This window comes from Budorcas taxicolor, chromosome 1, assembly GCF_023091745.1.
Source record: "Budorcas taxicolor isolate Tak-1 chromosome 1, Takin1.1, whole genome shotgun sequence".
Classification (NCBI taxonomy): domain Eukaryota; kingdom Metazoa; phylum Chordata; class Mammalia; order Artiodactyla; family Bovidae; genus Budorcas; species Budorcas taxicolor.
In genome coordinates, this window is record NC_068910.1 from 59,977,364 (window position 1) to 59,999,688 (window position 22,325).

At 37.7% G+C, this 22,325-nt stretch overlaps 1 protein-coding gene across 1 annotated transcript in view; it reads right to left on the reverse strand.

Moving 5' to 3' along the window:
* Positions 1–22,005, reverse strand: part of VOPP1 (VOPP1 WW domain binding protein) — a 90,749-nt gene extending 68,744 nt beyond the window's left edge. The window contains exons 1-3 of the mRNA XM_052646104.1: positions 21,967–22,005; positions 21,624–21,632; positions 21,255–21,313 (exon numbers count right to left, since the gene is read on the reverse strand). Coding sequence (XP_052502064.1) covers positions 21,255–21,313; positions 21,624–21,632; positions 21,967–22,005 — 107 coding nt within the window. The remainder of the gene's footprint in view (positions 1–21,254; positions 21,314–21,623; positions 21,633–21,966) is intronic.
* Positions 22,006–22,325: the final 320 nt, after the last annotated feature.

Here is a 22,325-nt window from a genome sequence, read left to right on the forward strand (position 1 = left end):
CTAGATTTATGTCCCAGGATGTGATATATCCTGAAGAATGTTCCGTGTGCATTTGAGAAGAAGGTGAAATTCGTTGTTTTGGAGTGAAATGTACTATAGGTATCAATTAGGTCTAACTGGTCCATTGTATCATTTAAAGTTTGTGTTTCCTTGCTAACTTTCCGTTTGGTGGATCTATGCATAGTTGTGAGTGGGGTATTAAAGTCTCTCACTATTATTGCATTACTGTTAATTTCCCCTCTCATACTTGTTAGCATTTGCCTTATGTATTGCAGGGCTCTTATGCTGGGTGCATATATATTTATAATTGTTATATCTTCTTCTTGGATTGATCCTTTGATCATTCTGTAGTGTCCTTCTTTCTCTCTTTTCACAGCCTTTATTTCAAAGTCTATTTTATCTGATATGAGTATTGCTACTCCTGCTTTATTTTGGTCTCAATTTGCATGAAATATCTTTTTCCAGCCCTTCACTTTCCATCTGTATGTGTCCCTTGATTTGAGGTGAGTCTCTTGTAGACTGTATGTATAGGGGTCTTATTTTTGTATTCATTCAGCCAGTCTTTGTCTTTTGGTTGGGGCATTCAACCCATTTACATTAAGGTAATTATTGATAAGCATGATCCCACTGCCACTTACTTTGCTGTTTTGGGTTTGAGTTTATATACCTTTTCTGTGTTTCCTCTCTAGAGAAGATCCTTTAGCATTTGTTGAAGAGCTGGTTTGGTGGTGCTGAATTCTCTTAGCTTTTCCTTGTCTCTAAAGCTTTTGATTTCTCCTTCATATCTGAATGAGATCCTTGCTGGGTACAGTAATCTGGGTTGTAGGTGTTTCTCTTTCATCATTTTAAGTATGTCCTGCCATTCTCTTTTGGCCTGAAGTGTATCTATTGAAAGATCAGCTGTTATCCTTAGGGGGGTCCCCTTGGGTGTTTTCTGTTGCTTTTCCTTTGCTGCTTTTAATATTTGTTCTTTGTGTTTGATCTTTGTTAATGTGAGTAATATGTGTCTTTGGGTGATTCGCCTTGGGTTTATCCCGTTTGGGACTTTCTGGGTTTCTTGAACTTGGGTGGCTATTTCCTTCCCCATTTTAGGGACGTTTTCAACTATTATCTCCTGAAGTATTTTCTCATGCCCTTTCTTTTTATCTTCTTCTGGGACTCCTATGATTTGAAGAGCATCAGACTTTTAATCTGAGGGCCCAAGGTTCAAGTTCCTGTCCAGGAGCCAAAAACAAATAAATGAACAAATATATTCTACAAGTATCAGCTGGTGAGAACAGCTGACCCAGAACTAGCCCCAGCAGTGCAGCTGCCCTCCTGCACATGCAGGAGCAGAGCACAGGCGCACTTTGGAGCAGGACAGCTACCAGGGTGCCCGGCCACTTCAGGATGGGAGATGCATCAGGATTCTTCTCTGACAAGTGCCACCTTGGTCTGTGGTGCTGTTTGGATTCTGAACAAACAGGTAGGAATTCAGGCTCTGAGGACTCAGCAGCAAGTGCTGTTTGGCAGGTAGTTCCCCATCTGCTCACCTCGCCAGCTCACCTTGCCACCTGCTGCAGACAAAGGCAGCTGAATGACCGAGTCCTTTGCAGAACAACTCAGGGCCAGAATGAAAGCAAAGGAATGAGATTGGTGAGAACATGGTGACCTCCCTGGTATTTTTAAATCACACTGTTGCTAAGAGGCAGTATCGCCAGTAAGCCAAAAAAAGATACCAAAGCACAAAAAAAAGATACATTGTAATTAAAAGCTTTTGAAAGGGCCCCCTGTGGAGAGGAAAGAAAAGTGGTGAAGCATAGGTGAGAAGAAAACATCATAGGAAAGAGGTTTAAAGTAAGTGTTGCTTCTCTGTTCTGATTCCAAAGGGATTTTTTTCTTCCAAAATGGGAACATATTTTGTTTGTACATACATCTGCTGTAAATTAATAAATAAAAGAAATCAAAAATCCTGATGAAGGGAAATGGCAGAGGTAGATATAATATGGATAAATAAACAAATCAAGGGAAAGTCATTTGGCATGTCCAGGTAGCTACAATGGAAACCTAACTATCATTTTAAAAAATTAGCCTCTAATAGCTTGATGGCTGTAACATTAGAATGAAATTCAGGAACATGCAGAGAGACAAGGGAGTGTCATATGGGACTTCTGGTGAGACAAACCAAATTAGATTTCAAAAGTAAGAGTAAAATCTCTAAAACAAGTGTGTGACCCGGATGTTCTCGCCCCAGTGTGCTCTACGGTAAGCTATAAGCACAAAGTAGAGGTGTCCTTTTAACATATTTTCCACAGGGCAGGGAAAACCCTGAAACACAATAAAAACATCCCATCTTGAGTCAATATATCTCTAAGGAATTATCTACTTAGGAGAATCTTACACAAAGCACTTCACCCAGTAGAAATGAAAGGCAGAGTACTGGAATATATTTGTTAAATGTTAATAACTCACGATTTTTAAATTTAATGTTAAAGATGCTTCAAAAAATTAACTGGTCAGTCATACACAATTTTCACAGCCCTCTGGGGCACAAGAACCACCTCTGACCTGTACAACCAACCCCCAACAACCAGCATGTGGCAAGACACTCAACAGGCATTGGTGGATTGAACAAAGGAGGTGTAGCATCCCAGCTCCTTGAGTAGCAAGCACATGGTACCTGACTTGTGTCCTAAGGGAGGTCTGGCATCCTGTGCAGACTACAGAGCCAAACCTTGCCACTCAGAACCCCAGCAAGGGCAAGCTTACACTGGACGCAAGTCTCCTTTACTGTCTGTGCCATGTCCAAAGAAACCAGGATGGGGCTGGCTTCCAGGAACAACACACAAGGGCAAGTGCTTGTAGCCAAGCCAAGGTTGTGATCTTTCTGCAGCTGGTGCCTACCTGCAGCAAATCAACCCTTGAACAATATAAGCTGGGCCAGATTAGAATATATCCAAATCACTGCTCCTCACTCCCCTGGGATAAAAGTGTTCCTTTGCCCCAGTTGGATGGAAAGCAGGGAGAAGAGCTTTTACATGTTAACTGACCCAGATGGGAAAAAAACAAGATCTTCTCCTGGTGCCACAATGAGCCTGTGGTATGTCTGGACACTGATATGCCTCAGGGGTGCAAACAAGCGGTAAGCCCTGAGCCACAATCCAGGAGGTCAATACTCGTGTTTACAGCTCACAAAGAAGCTAACTGAGAAGGTCAAGGGGCTAGCAAATAATGTGGCCCTGATGGAAACGTCTGGAACTGGACAAACACAATGACTTCTCAGCACCGTGACTACACTGGATGCCACTGTGCTGTCCATTTTACAATGGTTATTTTTGTTATGTAAATTTCATCTCCATTTTTTCTTAATTGAAGCATAATTGATTTACAATGTTGTGTTAGTTTCAAGTGTACAGCAAAATTATTAGATTATACATATATATTCTTTTTCAGATTCTTTTTCCTCAGAGATTATTATAAAATATTGAACAGAGCTCCCTGTACTATAAAGTAGATCCTTGCTGAATATCTATTTTATATACAGTAGTTTGTATCTGTTAATCCCAAACTTCTAATTTATCCCTCCCCCACTTCTCCCTGTGGTAACCATAAATTTGTTTTCTAAGTCTGTTTGTCTTATTTCTGTTTTGTATATAAGTTCATTTGTATCATTTTTTTTAACTATTCCACAGATAAGTGATATTATATGATATTTGTCTTTCTCTGTCTGGCTTACTTCACTTAGTATGATAACCTCTAGGACCATCCATGTGGCTGCAAATTGCATTATTTCATTCATTTATATGGCTGAGTGATATTCCATTGTTTGTTTATGTATGTACATGTATACATATGTCTTCTTTATCCATTCTTCTGCTGATGGACATTTAGGTTGCTTCCAGGTCCTGGCTATTGTAAACAGTGCTACAATGAATAGTATATGTTTCTTTTCAAATTAGAGTTTTCACCTTTTCCAGGTACATGCCCAGGAGTGGGATTGTTGGATCACACCGTAGCTCTATTTTTAGTTTTCAAAGAACCCCATATGTTCTCCATAATGGCCATACCAATTTACATTCCCTCCACACCCTCTCCAGAATTTACTGTTTGTAGAATTTTTGATGATGGCCCTTCTGACCTGTGTGAGGTAGTTTTGATTTGCATTTCTCTAATAATTAGCAATGATGCCTCAATGGCAAAGAATCCACCTGCAATGTAGGAGACACAGGAGGTGCAGATTCAATACCTGGGTCAGGAAGATCCCCTGGAGGAGGAAATGGCAACCCACTCCAGTATTCTTGCCTGAAAAATCCTATTGACAAAGGAGATAGATGGGCTATGGTCCAAAGGGTCACAGAGTCAGACACAATTGAGCAACTGAGCATGCATGTCTTCTTTGGAGAAAAGTCTATTTAACTCCTCTGCCCATTTTTTGATTGGATGCCTTTATATTGATTTCTATGAGCTGTTTGTATATTTTGGAGATTACTCGTTGTCAGCTGCATGATTTGCAAATATTTTCTCCCATTCCATAGGTTGTCTTTTCATTTTGTTGATGGTTTCCTTTGTTGTGCAAAGCTTTTAAACTTAACTAGATCCCAGTTGTTTATTTTTGTTTTATTTTCACAACTCTAGGAGATGGATCCAAAAAGATACTGCTTCAATTTATGTTAAAGATTGTTCTGCCTATATTTTCCTCTATAAGTTTTATAGTGTCCAGTCTTACATTAAAGTCTATAATCCATTTTTAATTTGTGTGTCTGTGTGTGGTGTTAGAGAATGTTCTAATTCATTCTTTTACATGAAGCTGTCCAGTTTTCCCAGCACCACTTATTGAAGAAGCTGTCTTTTCTCCATTGTATATACTTGCCTCTTTTGTCGTAGATTAATTGACCATAAGCGCATGGGTTTATTTCAGGGCTTTCTCTCCTGTTCCAATGATCTATTTTTCTGTCTTTGTGCGAGTGCCATACTGTTTTGATGACTGTAGCTTTGTAGTATAGTCTGAAGACAGGAAGCCTGTTCCTCCAGTTCCAGTCTTCTTTCTCAAGATTGTTTTGGCTATTTAGGGTCTTTTGTGTTTCCATACAAATTTGAAATTTTTTTGTTTTAGTTCTGTGGAAAATTCCACTGGTAATTTGATAAAGATTGCACTGAATCTGTAAATTGCCTTGGGTAGTATAACCATTTTGACAATAATGATTCATATAAATTCAAGAACATGGTATATCTTTCCACCTGCTTGTGTAGTCTTCAGTTTCTTTCACTATACTCTTTTAGTTTTCAGAGAATCTTTTGCCTCCTTAGGTAGGTTCATTCCTAGATATTTTATTCTCTTTGATGTGATGATAAAAGGAATTGTTTCCTTCATTTCTCTTCCTTATAGTTTGCTGTTAGTGTATAGAAATGCAGCCAATTTATGTATATTAATTTTGTATCCTGTAACTTTACCAAATTCATTGATAAGCTCTAGTAGTTTTCTGCTAGCATCTTTAGGATTTTCTATGCAAAAAGTGACAGTTTTACTTCTCCCTTTCCAATTTGGATTCCCTTTATTTCTTTTCCTTCTCTGATTGCTCTGGTTAGGACTTTCAAAACTATGCTGAATAAATGTGGCAGTAATGGATGTCCTTGGCTTGTTCCTAATCTTAGAGGAAATGCTTTCATTTTTTCACCATTGAGTATGATGTTAACTGTAAATTTGTGATATATGTCCTTTATTATGTTGAGGTAGCTTCCCTCTATGCTCACTCTCTGAAAATATTTTTTTAAATCATAAATGGATGTTGAATTTTATAAAAGCTTTTCCTGTATCTATTGAGATGATCATATGGTTTTTATTTTTCAATTTGTTACTGTGACATATCATACTGATTGACTTGTATATACTGAAAAATCTCTTTACCTCCGTGGTATAAATCCTACTTGATCCTGGTATATGATCCTTTTAATGTGTTGTTGGATAAAGTTTGCTAGTATTTTGTGAGGATTCTTGCAAATATATTCATCAGTGATATTGGCCTGTAATTTTATTTTGTGGTAAATTCATCTCAGTTAAAAAAAAAAAAGTAATAGAGCAAATATTTGAACCCTGATTTCTGGACCCCAAAACATTTCAAAATCTATGGTTAATGACAAGGTGCCAGAATATGTTAAATGAAATCAAGAGTGAAACAAGCTGGTAGTAAACAAACTGCAAAGGTGAAGATAAGTATGAGTGCCACTCACATGCCATGTACTCCGCTGCAAGCTGAGTCAAACAGATGCACATGTCACGGCTCCATCCCACAGACACTCAAGGGATTTACAGCACTGTGTGAGGACTCTCCAAGCGGCTGTATCAGAGGCAACAGGAAGGAGGAACAGGTTCTGCAGGCAAGAGGAACTGAGAAGCCTGCCAGGCAGAGAACACGGAAATGCCTGAGAGGAACCAGAAGAGCCAACACTGACAAGCAGTGGGCACTGGGTGGAAAGCATCCACTCAAACCCACTCAACATTCAGGGACGCCCCTGTGTGCCAGGCACTGCCCTAGGCGCTGAGAACTCATTAAAAGTTGCGGGCAAAAAACAAGGTCCTACTGTATAGCACAGGGAACTCTATTCACTATCTCGTGATAAACCATAATGGAAAAGAATGTGAAAAAATATATATACATATATATATATGTATGTATAACAGAATCATGTTGCTCTACAGCAGAGATTCAGACAACACTGTAAACCAGCTACATTTTGATAATTTTTTTAAGTGAATGAATTTATGCCATTTGCAGCAACATGAACCTAGAGATATCATACTAAGTAAGCCAGGCAAAGATAAATATCATGATATCACTTATATGTATAATCTAAAAAATGATACAGATGAACTTATTAACTTCATGAATATAAAACCAAATATACCCACAGTCATAGAGAATAAATTTATGGTTACCAAAGTGGGAAGTGGGGAGAGATAAATTAGGAATTCCAGATTAACAGGGACACTCTAGTATATAAAATAAACAAGGACCTACTATATAGCACAGGGAACTATATTCAATATCTTGTAGTAACCCACAATGCAAAAGAATCTGAAAAAGAATATATATATAAACTGGATCACTTTGCTGTACACTTGAAACTAACACAACATTGTAAGTAAACTATACTTCAACTTTAAAAAAGGACAAAAATACTTAAAAAATAAAAATACAGTTGTGCAGCTTGCCTTCATGAGACTCAAAATAAAGAAGACAAAACCAGACAAGTATCATGGAAACTTACTGTTTACAGCTGGCCAAGGGTTTGCACTTTTTCCTAATGCCTTTAAGTAGGAAAATGACACAAAATTTTCAGTAATTTAGAAAGAAGTGAGAACTTGATGGGAAAAGAGAATGAAAGGAGACCTATCACAAAGTCATCTAGAGCTGTGATGAAATTTCCATCAAAATTTCAATGGTATTTTCACAGCAACAGGTAAACCAATCCTAAAATTTTTATGGAATCACAAAAGACCCTGAGTAGCTAAAGCAATCATGGGAAAGAATTAAGCTGGAGGTATTACATTCTCTAACTTTACACTACATGACAAGCTACCATAATAAAACCATTTGCTACTGGCATGAATACAGACACACTGACCCATGGAACAGAAGAAGAAGCCCAGAAATGAAACCTTGCATAAATGGTCAACTAATATTTAACACAAGAGCCAACAGCATCCAATGGGGAATAGGCGGTCTCTTTAACAAATAGAGCTGGAATAATTGAAGAAACACATGTAAAAAAAATGAAACTGAACCCCTATCTTACATCACTTAAAAAAACTGACTTGAAATGGATCTAAAACTCCTAGAAAAAAATGTTGGGAAAAAAGTCAACATTGGTCTAGGCAATGACTTTGGACATGACAGGAGAAGCACAAATGACAAAACCACAAAAAACAAAAGGGACTACATCAAACTAAAAAGCTTCTTTTCCGCAAAAGAAACACTCAACAAAAGGAAAAGGCAGTCTATTGAATGGAAGAAAATGTTTGCAAACTATATGTCAGATATGGGGTTGATATCTAAAATATACAAGGACCTCATATAACTTAACAAGAAAAAAAACGAATAATCCAATTTAAAAATGGGCAGGGGAAATGAATAGATTATTTTCCGAAAAAGACAGAAAGATGGCCAACAGGTACATGAAAACATGCTCAATATCATATATCATCACTAAACGCAAATCAAAACCACACAGAGGTATCTATCACCTTACACTTGTTAGAATGGCTATCATCAAAAAGACAAGAAGAGTATTGGGTTGGAAAATGTGAACCCTGTATGGTATGGAAAATATAAATCCTGTACACTACCGGTAGGAATTTAAATTGATGCAGCCACTATGGAAATTAAAAATAGAACTGCCAATTATTCTTCCAGTATATATGCGAAGAAAATGGAAATAAGATTTTGAAGAGACATCTGAAATCCTATGGTTCAGCCTTATTCACAACAGCCAAGAAATGGAAACAATCTGAGTGTCTGTCAATACATGAATGAATAAAGGAAATGTACGTATACACACAATGGAATTTTACTCAGTCCTGAGAAAGAGGGAAATCCTTGCATTTGCAACAACATAGACAGACTTTGAAGGTATTATGCTAAATGAAATTAGACAGATAGATGTATGATCTCACTTAGGCTTCACAGGTGATTCAGTTGCAAAGAATCCTCCCTGCCAAGCAGGTGATATGGATTCAATACCTGGGTCAGGAAGATCCCCCGGAGAAGGAAATGGCAACCCACTTCAGTATTCTTGCCTGGAGAATCCCATGGACAGAGGAGTTGGGCAGGCTACAGTCCATGGGGTCTCAAAGAGCCAGACATGATTTGGTGACTAAACAACAACAACAATCATTTCATTTATATGTGGAATCTAAAAAGCAGAAGTTATGGAAAAAGAGGGTAAAATAGTGGTTATTACCAGGCAATGGGGACAGACAGGGCTTTGCAATGAGGATATATGTGTCAAAGAGTACAAACTTCCAGTTATAAGATGAATGTTTTAGGGACCTAAGGCCTGTGCCTTAGGTGATTCCAGTTAATATATTTTATTATATACTTTAAAATTACTAAAAGAGTAGATCTTAAATGTTCTCATCACCAAAAAAAAAAAAAAAAAAGGTAATTCTGTGATGTGATGTAGGTGTTAGCTAATGCAATGGTGGTAATCATTTTGTAATGTATAAGTGTATCAAATTACCATATTATATACATTAAATCTATACAGTGTTATATGCCAATTATATCTTAATAAATCTGGGGGGTAGTTTGTAACAATGGTTTATATGAGCATTAACAGAGGTATGGATTCAGGTGAGGTGTGGGAACAGAGAAAAAAGGAAGAGAAAAATCAGAGATTGATTCAAGAACCAGGTGTGTGTAGTTAAGAGTTTTCAAGTGGCTGTGGGGTTGAATGACATAAACTCATGTGAGGTGCATAAACAATGCCTAGCCTATATTAAGTGTTCAATGAATGTTACCTTTGTTATTTTTATACAGAGCATTAGTATTATAAAAATAGAATGATGTTACTTTTCTATTTTTAGGACCCCTCCCCTCACTATCAGCAGAGATGAGAGGTGAAAGGAATCCAAACTAGACCATCTGAGTGACAAAACAGGGCTTGTCTTTCTTTGTGTGTTTCTATCAATGCAAAACACTCACAAAATATGTAGTGAACAAATAAATGTATAAAGGAACAAAGGAGCAAGGACCTCTGACTACTAAAAATCAGGAAATGGTTCATCAGCTGACCTACAAATTAATTTGAGAAAGATCCATTTTCAAGAAAGAACATACAAACAAAATCAAGAACCCAAAAGAAGATGAGGTTGATCCACATCTGCATAAGAAGCTGAATCAAGAACTAAAGCAAGATGGTTACTTTGAGACATCAGTCTGCCATCTTCTTGGTCAGCCAACTTTCTGAATAAAATCAGATTCCTTGCTTCACACCTTATCTCTCAGATTCATTGGCCTATCATGCAGCGAGCAGAGCAAGCCTGGACTCAGTAAGAAACATAATCTGAAGGCCTTAATAGATGTCTAAGAAAATAAAGAGAAAACAAAGCAAACCAAATCATTGACATGCAGAGAGATTGTGGAGTCTTGGTTCCCTAGTAAGAGCTTGGGTCTCAGCCTTTTGAGTGGGAGTGCTGAGTCCAGGACCCAAGATTTCCAGAGAACTTCTAACCCCAGGGAATATTAATTAATGAAAACTCCCACAAAGGCCTCCACCTGTATCCAACACTCAGCATTACCCAACACCCAGCACCCAGTGCAGAACACCTCACAAAACAGGCAAGACAACAACACAAACCCAATCATCAGCAGATAGATACCCCAAAACATACCACCCACACAGCCCTGCCCATCCAGAAGGAAAAAAAAAACCTCACCTTCTACCACCAAAATGCAGGCACAAGTCCCTCCCAACACAAAGCATACACAAACCACTGGACCAATCTTTCTCATTGATGGCAGAAACTAAAAGGAAGAAGGAATATGACCATAAAGCCTAGGGAAAAAAGACCTCAAACACATTAAGTTAGAAAAAAAGAGAAATGTTGTAAAATGAAAGAACAAGATAAAAACTCACAAGATCAAATAAATGAAGAGGAACTAGGCAAACTATCTGAAAAAGAATTGAAATTAATGATAACAAAGATGATCCAAAACCTCCAAAACTGAATGGAAAAAATGCAAGAATCAATTAACTTGAGTTCCCAATCCTGAACCCCTCTCCCATATGGCAAAACCAATACAGTATTGTAAAGTAAAATAAAGTAAAAAAAAAAAAAAAAAAAAAAGAATCAATTAACACATTTAACTAGGACCTAGAAGAAATAAAGAACAAACAGAGACAAATAACACAATTACTGAAATTAACAATATTCTAGAAGGAATCAACAGAAGAATAAATAAAGCAGGAGTATGGATAAGTGAGTTGGAAGAAAGAACGGTGGAAAAAACTGCTGAAAAGTAGAAAAAAGGAAAAAGAATGAAAAGAATTGAAGATAGCATCAGAGACCTCTGGGACAATACTAAACACACCAACTTTGTATTATAGGGTTCCCAGAAGAAGAAGGGGCTTCTCAGGCCCTAAAAAGGTGGCTCAGTGGGTAAAAAAGTGCTTGCAATGCAGTAGAGGAGACATGCATTCAATTCCTGGGTCAGGAAGATCCCCTGGAGGAGGGCATAGAAACCCATTCCAGTATTCTCGTCTGGAGAATCTCATGAACAGAGGAGCTTGGTGGGTAAGTATGACCTTGGTCCATAAGGTCAGAGTCGGACATGACAGAAAAGACTGAGTATGTGTGCATGCACAGAAGAGAAAAGGGGTCTAGAAAATCTTTGAAGAGCCTATAGTCAAAAACTTCCCTAACGTGGAAAAAGAAATAGTCAAGTCCATGAAGCACAGAAATACCTGTATAGGATAAACCCAAGGAGAAACACACTGAGACACATACTAATCAAACTAACAAAGATAAAACAAAGCATATTAAAAGCAGCAAGTAGCATACAAGGGAACCCCCACATGATTAACACCTGATCTTTCAGCAGAAACTCTACAGGCCAGAAGGGAATGGCTGGATATATTCAAAGCACTGAAAGGGAAAAAAATCTACAACCAAGATAACTTTACCTGGCAAGGATCTCATTCAAAATTGAGGGAGAAAACAAACGCTTCACAAACAAGCAAAAGATAAGAGAATTCAAAACCAACAAACCAGCTTTTTAATAAATATTAAAGGGACTTCTATAGGAAGGAAATACAAGAGAAAGAAAAGACCTACAAAACCAACTCAAAACAATTACAAAAATGCCAATAGGAACAAATATATCAATAATTACCTTCAATGCAAATGGTTTCAACATTTCAACCAAAAGACACAGAATGGCTGAATGGATAAAAAAATAAGACCCACATATAGTCTCTGTCTACAAGAGACCCACTTCAGACCTAGAGACACATACAGACTGAAAGTGAGAGCATGGAAAAAGATATTCCATGCAAAAGTAAGTCAAAAGAAAGCCAGAGTAACAATTCTCATATAAGACAAAACAGAAATTAACATATAGACTATTACAAGAGATAAGGAGGGACACTCAGTCCAGTTCAGTTCAGTCGTTCAGTTATGTCCGACTCTTTGTGACCCCATGGACTGCAGCACGCCAGGCCTCCCTGTCCATCACCAAATCCCGGAGTTCACTCAAACTCATGTCCATTGAGATGGTGATGCCATCCAACCATCTCATCTGTCATCTCCTTCTCCTTCTGCCTTCAATCTTTCCCAACATCAGGGTCTTTTCTAATGAGTCAGTTCTTCACATCAGGTGGCCACAGTATTGGCGTTTCAGCTTCAACATCAGTCCTTCCAGTGAATATTCAGGACTGATCTCCTTTGGGATGGACTGGTTGGATCTCCTTGCAGTCCAAGGGACTCTCAAGAGTCTTCTCCAACACCACAGTTCAAAAACATCAAGTCTTTGGCACTCAGCTTTCTTTATAGCCCAACTCTCACATCCATATAAGAAAAACAGAAATAAAAAGACTACTGGAAAAACCACAGCCTTGACTAGATGGACCTTTGTTGGCAAAGTAAAATCTCTGCTTTTTAATATGCTGTCTAGGTTGGTCATAACTTTTCTCCCAAGGAGTAAGCGTCTTTTAATTTCATGCCTGCAGTCACCATTTGCAGTGATTTTGGAGCCCAAAAAAATAAAGTCTGACACTGTTTCCACTGTTTCCCCATCTATTTGCCATGAAGTGCTGGAATCAGATGCCATGATCTTAGTTTTCTGAATGTTGAGCTTTAAGCCAACTTTTTCACTCTCCTCTTTCACTTTCATCAAGAGGCTCCATAGTTCTTCTTCACTTTCTGCCATAGGGGTGGTGTCATCTGCACATCTGAGGTTATTGATATTTCTCCCGGCAATCTTGATTCTAGCTTGTGTTTCCTCCAGCCCAGCGTTTCTCATGATGTACTCTGCATACAAGTTAAATAAGCAGGGTCACAATATACAGCCTTGACGTACTCCTTTTCCTATTTGGAACCAGTCTGTTGTTCCATGTCCAGTTCGAACTGTTGCTTCCTGACCTGCATACAGATTTCTCAAGAGGCAGGTCAGATGGTCTGGTATTCTCATCTCTTTCAGAATTTTCCACAGTTTGTTGTCATCCACACAGTCAAAGGCTTTGGCATAGTCAATAAAATAGAAATAGATTCTTTTCTGGAATTCTCTTGCTTTTTGGATGATCCAGTGGATGTTGGCAATTTGATCTCTGGTTCCTCCACCTTTTCTAAAACCAGCTGGAATATCTGGAAGTTCATGGTTCACGTATTGCTGAAGCCTGGCTTAGAGAATTTTGAGCATTACTTTACTAGCATGTGAGATGAATGCAATTGTGCAGTAGTTTGAACATTCTTTGGCATTGCCTTCCTTTAGGATTGGAATGAAAACTGAGCTTTTCCAGTCCTGTGGCCACTGCTGAGTTTTCCATATTTGCTGGCATATTGAATGCAGCACTTTCACAGCATCATCTTTTAGGATTTGAAATAGCTCAACTGGAATTCCATCACCTTCACTAGCTTTGCTCATAGTGATGCTTCCTAAGTGATGTTTCCCACTTGACTTCACATTCCGGGATATCTGGCTCTAGGTGAGTGATCACACCATTGTGATTATCTGGGTCTGAAGATGTTTTTTTGTACAGTTCTGTGCATTCTTGTCACCTCTTCTTAATATCCTCTGCTTCTGTTACATTCATACCCTTTCTGTCCTTTATTGAGCCCATCTTTGCATGAAATGTTCCCTTGGTGTCTTTAATTTTCTTGAAGAGATCTCTAGTCTTTCCTATTCTATTGTTTTCCTCTATTTCTGTGGAGGAGCTGGAAGGCTTTAAGCAAATACTGAAAATGTATTTGCTCCACTCATGACGAAGGTTGGAAGCTGGGATGAGCATAACAAAGGGTTATGAGCGTTCACTGAGTGCCCAAGCCTGGGAACGGATGACGAAGGGTCAATATGCCCGGCCTTGAGGCGTTCAAAGGCTTCCTTCTGACCACCTGTTTCTGAGAGCAAGGACTGCTGTTTCATGATAAGACTCCCTTTAGAGTTTCGCCAAAGCTATGTTATGGCTTGGGTGGTGGGAACTGTGTTTTATGCTTAAATGCTTTGATGTTTATCTGAAATGGCTACGTGCAAGTCTGTCTTATGCTCTATTCCCTGAAAATTATAAAACTACACGATTGGATAATAAACTTTGTCAGTCCACTAGAGGCTGTCCCTGAGTGTCCTTTTCAGAGTGCAGTTCTCCAAGCCTTACAATTTCCTTGCACTGATCACAGATGAAGGCTTTTTTATCTCTCCTTGTTATTCTTTGGAACTCTGCATTCAAATGGGTATATCTTTTCTATTCTGCTTTGCTTTTTGCTTCTTCTCTTTTCACAGCTATTTGTAAGGTTTCCTCAGACAGCCATTTTTCTTTTTTTGTATTTTTTTTTTCTTGCAAACACCCTCTTCCAACAACACAAGAGAAAACTCTACACGTGGACATCACCAGATGGTCAACACTGAAATCAGATTGATTATGTTCCTTGCAACCAAAGATGGAGAAGCTCTACACAGTCAGCAAATCAAGACCAGGAGCTGACTGTGGCTCAGATTATGAACTCCTTATTGCCAAATTCAGACTAAAATTGAAGAAAGGACGGAAAACCCGTGGACCATTCAGGTATGACCTAAATCAAATCCCTTATGATTATGTAGTGGAAGTGAGAAATAGATTTAAGGGACTAGATCTGATATAGTTCCTGATGAACTATGGATGGAGGTTGGTGACATTGTACAGGAGACAGGGATCAATACTATCCCTGAGGAAGGACCCTACATAATGACAAGGCATCAATCCAAGAAGAAAACATAACATTTGCAAATATTTATGCATCAAATAAAGGAGTACCTCAGTACCTAAAGTAAACACTAACAGACATAAAATGGGAAATTGACAATAACACAATAGTAACATGGCAATTTAACACTGAACTTACACCATTGGACAGATAATCAAAACAGGAAGGCATTAAGGAAACACAAGCCTTAAATGACACATTAGATGAGATGAGAATAATCGATATCTTCAGGAAATTTCATGCAAATGCAGAAGAATATACTTTCTTCTCAAGGGCACATGATCATTCTCCAGGACAGACCACATCTTAGATCACAAATCAAACCTCAGTAAATTTCAGAAAATTTAAATTGCATCAAGCATCTTTTCTGACTACAATGATATGAAACTAGATATCAATTAAAGAAAAAAAACTAAAAAGCACAAACACATGGATATTAAATAATACATTTCTAAATAACAACATGTTGCTGAATAAACATAAAGGGAAATGAAAAAATTCCTAGAAACAAATGACAATGAAAACATGACAACTCAAACCTATGAGATCCAGCAAAAGCAGTTCTGAAAAGGAAGTTTATAGAAATATAATATTGCCTCAAGAAATAACAAGGACATCAAATAGACAATTTACCTTTATACCTAAAACAACTAGAAAAAGATAGACAAATAAACCTCATAATTAATAGAAGGAAAGAAATCATAAAAATCATAGCAGAAATAACTGAAAAAGAAATGAAGGAAACAATAGTAAAGATTAATAAAACTAAAAGCTGGTTTTGGAGAAAAGAAACACAATTGACAAACCATTAGCCAGACTCATCAAGAAAAAAAGGGAGAAGACTCAAATCAATGAAATTAGAAATGAAAAAGGAGAGGTTACAACAGACAATGAGAAATGAAAAGGATCATAAGAGACTATTATGAGCAATTATATGGCAATAAAATGGACAACCTGGAAGAAATGAACAGATTCTTAGGAAAGTCCAACCTCCCGAGACTGAACCAAGAAGAAACTGAAATGATAAACAAGCCAATCATAAGCACTGAAATAGAAAAACTGTGATAAAAAATCTCCCCCAAAACCAAAGTCCAGGGCCAGATGGCCTCACAGGTGAATTTTACAAAATCTTAGAAAAGAGTTATTGTCTATCATTCTGAAACTCTTTTTAAAAATTGCAGAGAAAGACAGACAAATGGATAAGAAAGCTGTGGTACATATACACAGTGGAATGTTAGTCAGCTATTAAAAAGAATGTATTTGAATCAGTTCTAATGAGGTGGATGAAACTGGAGCCTATTATACAGAGTGAAGTAAGTCAGAAAGAAAAACACCAATCCAGTATATTAACACATATATATTGAATTTAGAAAGATGGTATCAATGATCCTATATGCGAAACAGCAAGAGACACAGATGTAAAGAACAGAATTTTGGACTCTGTGGGAGAAGTGAGGGTGGGATGATTTGAGAAAATAGCATTGAAACATGTATATTATCATAAGCGAAATAGATCGTGAGTCAAGGTTTGATGCATGAGAAAGGGTGCTCAGGGCTGGTGCACTGGGATGACCCTGAGGGATAGGATGGGAAGGGAGGTCAGAAGGGGGTTCAGGATGGGGAACACATGTATACCCATGGCTCATTCATGTCAATGTATAGCAAAACCCACTACAATACTGTAAAGTAATTAGCCTCCAATCAAAATAAATAAATTTTTTAAAATAAAATAAAGTAAAATAAAGTTTTTTAAAAATAAAATAAAAAATAAAAAATTGCAGAGGAAGGAACATTTCCAAACTCATTCTATGAGACCACCATCACCATGATACCAAAACCAGATAAAGAGAACACAAAAATATTACAGGCAAACATTACTGATGAACATAGATTCAAAAATCCTCAACAAAATTCCAGGAAACAGAATTCAACAACACATTAAAAAGATTGTATAACCATGATCAAGTTGGGTTTATCCAAGGGATGCAAGGATTCTTCAATATACATAAATCAATCAATGGGATACACCATATTAAAAATTACCATATTAAGAAATTAAAAGATAGAAATCATAGGACAATCTCAATAGATGCAGAAAAAGCTTTTGACAAAATTCAGTACCCATGTATGACAAAAACTCCTCAGAAAATGGGCATAGAAGGAAACTACCTCAATGTAATAAAAGCCATATACAATAAACCTACAGCAAATATTTTCAAAGGTGAAAAACTGAAAGCATTTCCACTAAGATCAGGACTAAGACAACAGTGCTCACTCTCACCACTATTGTTCAACATAGTTTTGGAAGTCCTAGCCATGGCGATCATAGAAGAAAAAGAAATAAAAGGAATCCAGTCTGGAAAAGAAGTAAACTCTCACAGTTTGCAGACAACATGATACTATACATTAAAAACCCTAAACATGCCACCAAAAAATTACTAGAGCTAATCAGTGAATTTGGTAAAGCAGTAGGATACAAAGTCAATACACAGAAATCACTTGCATTCCTATACACTAACAATGAAAAATCAGAAAGAGAAATTAAGGAAACAATTCCATTCACCATTGCAACAATAAGAATAAAATACCTACAAATAAACCTACTTAAGGAGACAAAAGAGCTATATGCAGAAAACTCTAAGACACTAATGAAAGAAATCAGAGATGACATAGACAGATGAAAGGATATTCCATGTTCCTGTTTTGGAAGAATCAATATTGTAAAAATAACTCTACTACCAAATGCAATCTACAGGTTCAATACAATCCCTAATTTACCCTATTTAAATCCCTAAATTACCAATGGCATTTTTCATAGAACTAGATCAAAAAATCTCACAATTTGTATGGAAGCACAAAACACAAAGTAATCCTGAGAAAAAAGAATGGAGCTGGAGTAATCAACCTTCCTGATTTCAGGCTATACTATAAAGCTAAAATCATCAAGACAGTATGGTATTGGTATAAAAAAAGAAATATAGATCAATGGAACAACATACAAAGCCTAGAGATAACCCACACACCTATGGGCATCTTATCTTTGACAAAGGAAGCAAAATATACAATAGAGAAAAGACAGTCTCTTCAATAAGTGCTGCCGGGAAAACTGGACAGCAACAGGTAAAAGAATAAAATTAGAACACTTCCTAACACCATACACAAAGATAACTCATAATGCATTACCTAAATAAAGACCAGAAACTATAAAACTCTTATAAGAAATCATAGGCAGAACACCCTATGACATAAATCACAGCAAGATCCTCTGTAACCCATCTCCTAGAGTGATGGAAATAAAAATAAACAAATGGGAACTAATTAAACTTAAAAGATTTTGCACAGCAAAGGAAACTATAAACAAAGTGAAAACACAAACCTCAGAACAGGAGAAAACAGTAGCAAATGAACAACTGACAAAGGATTAATTTCAAAATATACAAGTAGCTCGTGCAACTCAATATCAGAAAAACAGCCAAAGAGTGGGTGGAAGTCCCAAACAGACATTTCTCCAAAGAAGACATACAGATGGCTAATAAATACATGAAAAAATGCTCAACATTACTCATTATTAGAGAAATGAAAATCAAAACTATAATAAGATATCACCTCACACTGGTCAGAATGGCCATCACCAAAAAGTCTAAAAACAAAAAATGTTCTCCAGGGAACCTCTTGCACTGTTTTGGTGGGAATGTAAATTGATCCAGCCACTATGGAAGATGGTGTGGAGATTCCTTAAAAAGACAGGAATATAACCACCATATGACCTAGCACTCCCACTACCAGGCATATGCCCTGAGGAAACCAAAGTTGAAGAAGACACATGTACCCCAATGTTCACTGCCGCACTATTTACAATAGCTAGAACACACAGGCAAGCAACCTTAATGTCCATCAACAGATGAACAGATAAAGTAGTTGTGGTACATATACACAATGGAGTATTACTTAGCCATAAAAAGGAATGCATCTGAGTCAGTTCTAATGAGGTGGATGAACCTAGAGTATATCATACAGAATGAAGTAAGTCACAAAGAGAAAAATATTGTGTACTAATGCATATATATGGAATCTATAAAGATGGTACTGATGAACCTATTTGCAGGGCAGCATTGGAGACACAGACATAGAGAACAGACTTACGGACACAGGGAGAGGGGAGGAGAGAGTGAGAAGTATGGAGGAAATAACATGGAAACCTATATTATCATATGTAAAATAGATAGCCAATGGGAATTTTCTATATGGCCCAGAGAACTCAAACAAGAGCTCTGTATCAATGTTTCACAGAAAACAACAAAATTCTATAAAGCAATTATCCTCTAACTAAAAAAAAAAAAAAAAACAAATAAATGTTAAAAAATCTACAAAAAAAAATGCTGGAGAGGGTGTGGAGAAAAGGAAACTCTTACACTGCCGGTGGGAATATATATTGATACAGCCAGTATGGAAGACAGTATGGAGATCCTTTAAAAATCAGGAATAAAACTACTATATGACCCAACAATCCTATACCATGAGGAAACCATAACTGAAAAAGTCATAAATACACTAATATTCATTGCAACTCTATTTACAATAGCTAGGACATGGAAGCTACCTAGATGTTCGCTGACAGATGAATGGATAAAGAAGCCGTGATACATGTATACAATGGAATATTACTCAGTCATAAAAAAGACCACATTTGACTCAGCTCTAATGAAGTGGATGAACTTAGAGCCTATTACATAGAGTGAAGTAACTCCGAAAGAGAAAAACAAGTATCGAAAATTAATGCATATATATGGAATCTAGAAAGATGCTACTGATGAACCTATTTGCAGGGCAGCAATGGAGACACGGACATAGAGAACAGACTTGTAGATACGGGAGAGGGTGGAGCAGAAGGTGGGACGAATGGAGACAGTAGTATAGAAACATATACACTACCATATGTAAAATAAATAGCCAGTGGCAATTTGCTATATGATTCAGGGAACTTGAACCAGGGCTCCGTGACAGCTTAGAGGGGTGGGATGTGATGGGAAGTTGGAAGGAGGTTCAAGTGGGAGGGGACACATGTACCCCTATGGCTGATTTATGTTGATGTATGGCAGAAACCAACACAATATTGTAAAGCAATTTTTTAAAAAAGCACTAAAGCTTTGCAAGGAAAATTCACTGTACTAAGAACCAAATCTTTCATCTCCCTGTTATCCCACAACCACTTTTCCTCAAGATGACAACTCTGTAACTAGAACCCAAGCCCTTTTCTGCTGCTTTATCTTTCAAGCACATTTTGTCTTTCTGCAGCTGCAGAGTATTTCTGCCAGGACTACACCCTGTGGGGCACTAATGACTCCTGCTTTTCGATATGAAATCAAGGCAGAAAAACTGGCCCTTTACCTGTATTCCATTCCCATTCACAGCCCAGCAACTTCCTCCACCTACACTAATCTCTTCAAGATTAAAACCTGAAGAATGACAGGTAAGAAAAACACACATCTTGGCCAGTTAAGAAATTACCCTCTTTGCTATTATGTATAGTATTTCCTGCCCAATCTCCCCATATACTAGAAAATAATGCTTCTGCTATAACAATTATATACATTACTAACATTTTTCATGTTTAACAAAATTCAATACAAGGGTTTTTGGGGAAAAATTGCTTTGGTGCATTCCACTCGAAACTTATGGAACTTCAAAACATAATCAAAAATAGTAATTGATTATCTAGACAATTAATCTAGGTGTGTCAGTGGAGCTAGTGGCTGCCATAGTAGATATTTAAAATACAGAAAAACAAATACAGCAATGCTTTAATAAAAGCAATACTGGCAGGTGCTGAGGGCACAGGAAGAGACGTAACCTGCAGACATGCAAGGCTGACTGCACCTGCCTAGAGAGGTGCCAGGGCCAGGTGACCCTTGTGATCACTATCATCTCTCCCTCTCTTTCTCTCACACTCACAGCAGAACTAAGTACGTTTTCCTGCCCTATTCAAGTTCAAAATTCTTTCCTGCCACCTCTGCTCCCTTTGCCTAGGAAGATTTGTATAAATAAATATAATGTTGGCCTTGTTTAGACATTCTGCCCTCACCAATCACATACAAGCTCACACGCCTCACAGAACGGAGCACTCAGAATTCTACACTGTCCTCAGAGCACCTGGTCTGAATCCTTAGGGAGGTTGCCTGCTCATTCAGGGGCACAGGCAAGTGAAACCAGGGCTAGAGGCCTCCCAAGGCTGGGTTTGCCCCATCCCATAACCACTCCTGTGATCTATGAAAGAAATAATTCTCAGAGAAAGATGTGATCACAGATAAGTGCAAATACTTACATATAATAAGTGGGATAGAGTCCTTCAAAATACCAGCAATGTTTTTTGGCCTCTGTGCACTGGAAATATAAGGAAGAAAAGATTTGTCAGTGAAAACTCATTTGCATACTGTTGAGAAGATCTCACGCAAAAAAACAAGGAAGGATGAGTGAAAGCAGCTTAAAGTGTGAGAAGCAGGCGTTGGCGGGATAATGAACCAGAGGGAGATTCACCCACTACATGACTTTTTATTTCTTCAAAATTTTTGAAAGAGAAGAAAACATTTATTTCTCTATCATTTTTCTAGCTTTTCTAAGTACAAGGGGATGAATAATTCATTAAAATGCAAATTTAAAACAATCATTTTTAAAAATTCACATGGTATGATACTTCAAATATCTAAAGATGCTAGAAATAATTACACAGATTTCCCCCTAATTTTTGTTTTTGAAAAACATCTCCCAGAGTTTTAACATTTCTAGATCTTTATATTTCAGGATATAGTGACCCTCGAACAATGTGGTGGTTCGGAGCATCCACCCTCCACACAGTTGAAAATTCATGTAGAACTTATGGGTCAGCCATCCATCACCACAGCTCCACACATCATGTAGTGTTGTTGTATTTACTATTGAAAAAAAAAATCACGTATAAGTGGAGCCATGCAGCTCAAACCCATATTGTTCTAGGGTCTCAGTTCAGTTCAGTTGCTCAGTCATGTCCGACTTTTTGCGACCCCAAGAATCACAGCACGCCAGGCCTCCCTGTCCATCACCAACTCCCGGAGTTCACTCAAAAACTCACGTCCATTGGATCAGTGATGCCATCCAACCATCTCATCCTCTGTCGTCTCCTTCTCCTCCTGCCCCCAATCCCTCCCAGTGCCAGGGTCTTTTCCAATGAGTCAACTCTTCGCATGAGGTGGCCAAAGTATTGGAGTTTCAGCTTCAGCATCAGTCCTTCCAATGAACACCCAAGACTGGTCTCCTTTACGATGGAATGGTTGGATCTCCTTGCAGTCCAAGGGACTCTCCAGAGTCTTCTCCAGCACTACAGTTCAAAAGCATCAATTCTTCAGTGCTCAGCCTTCTT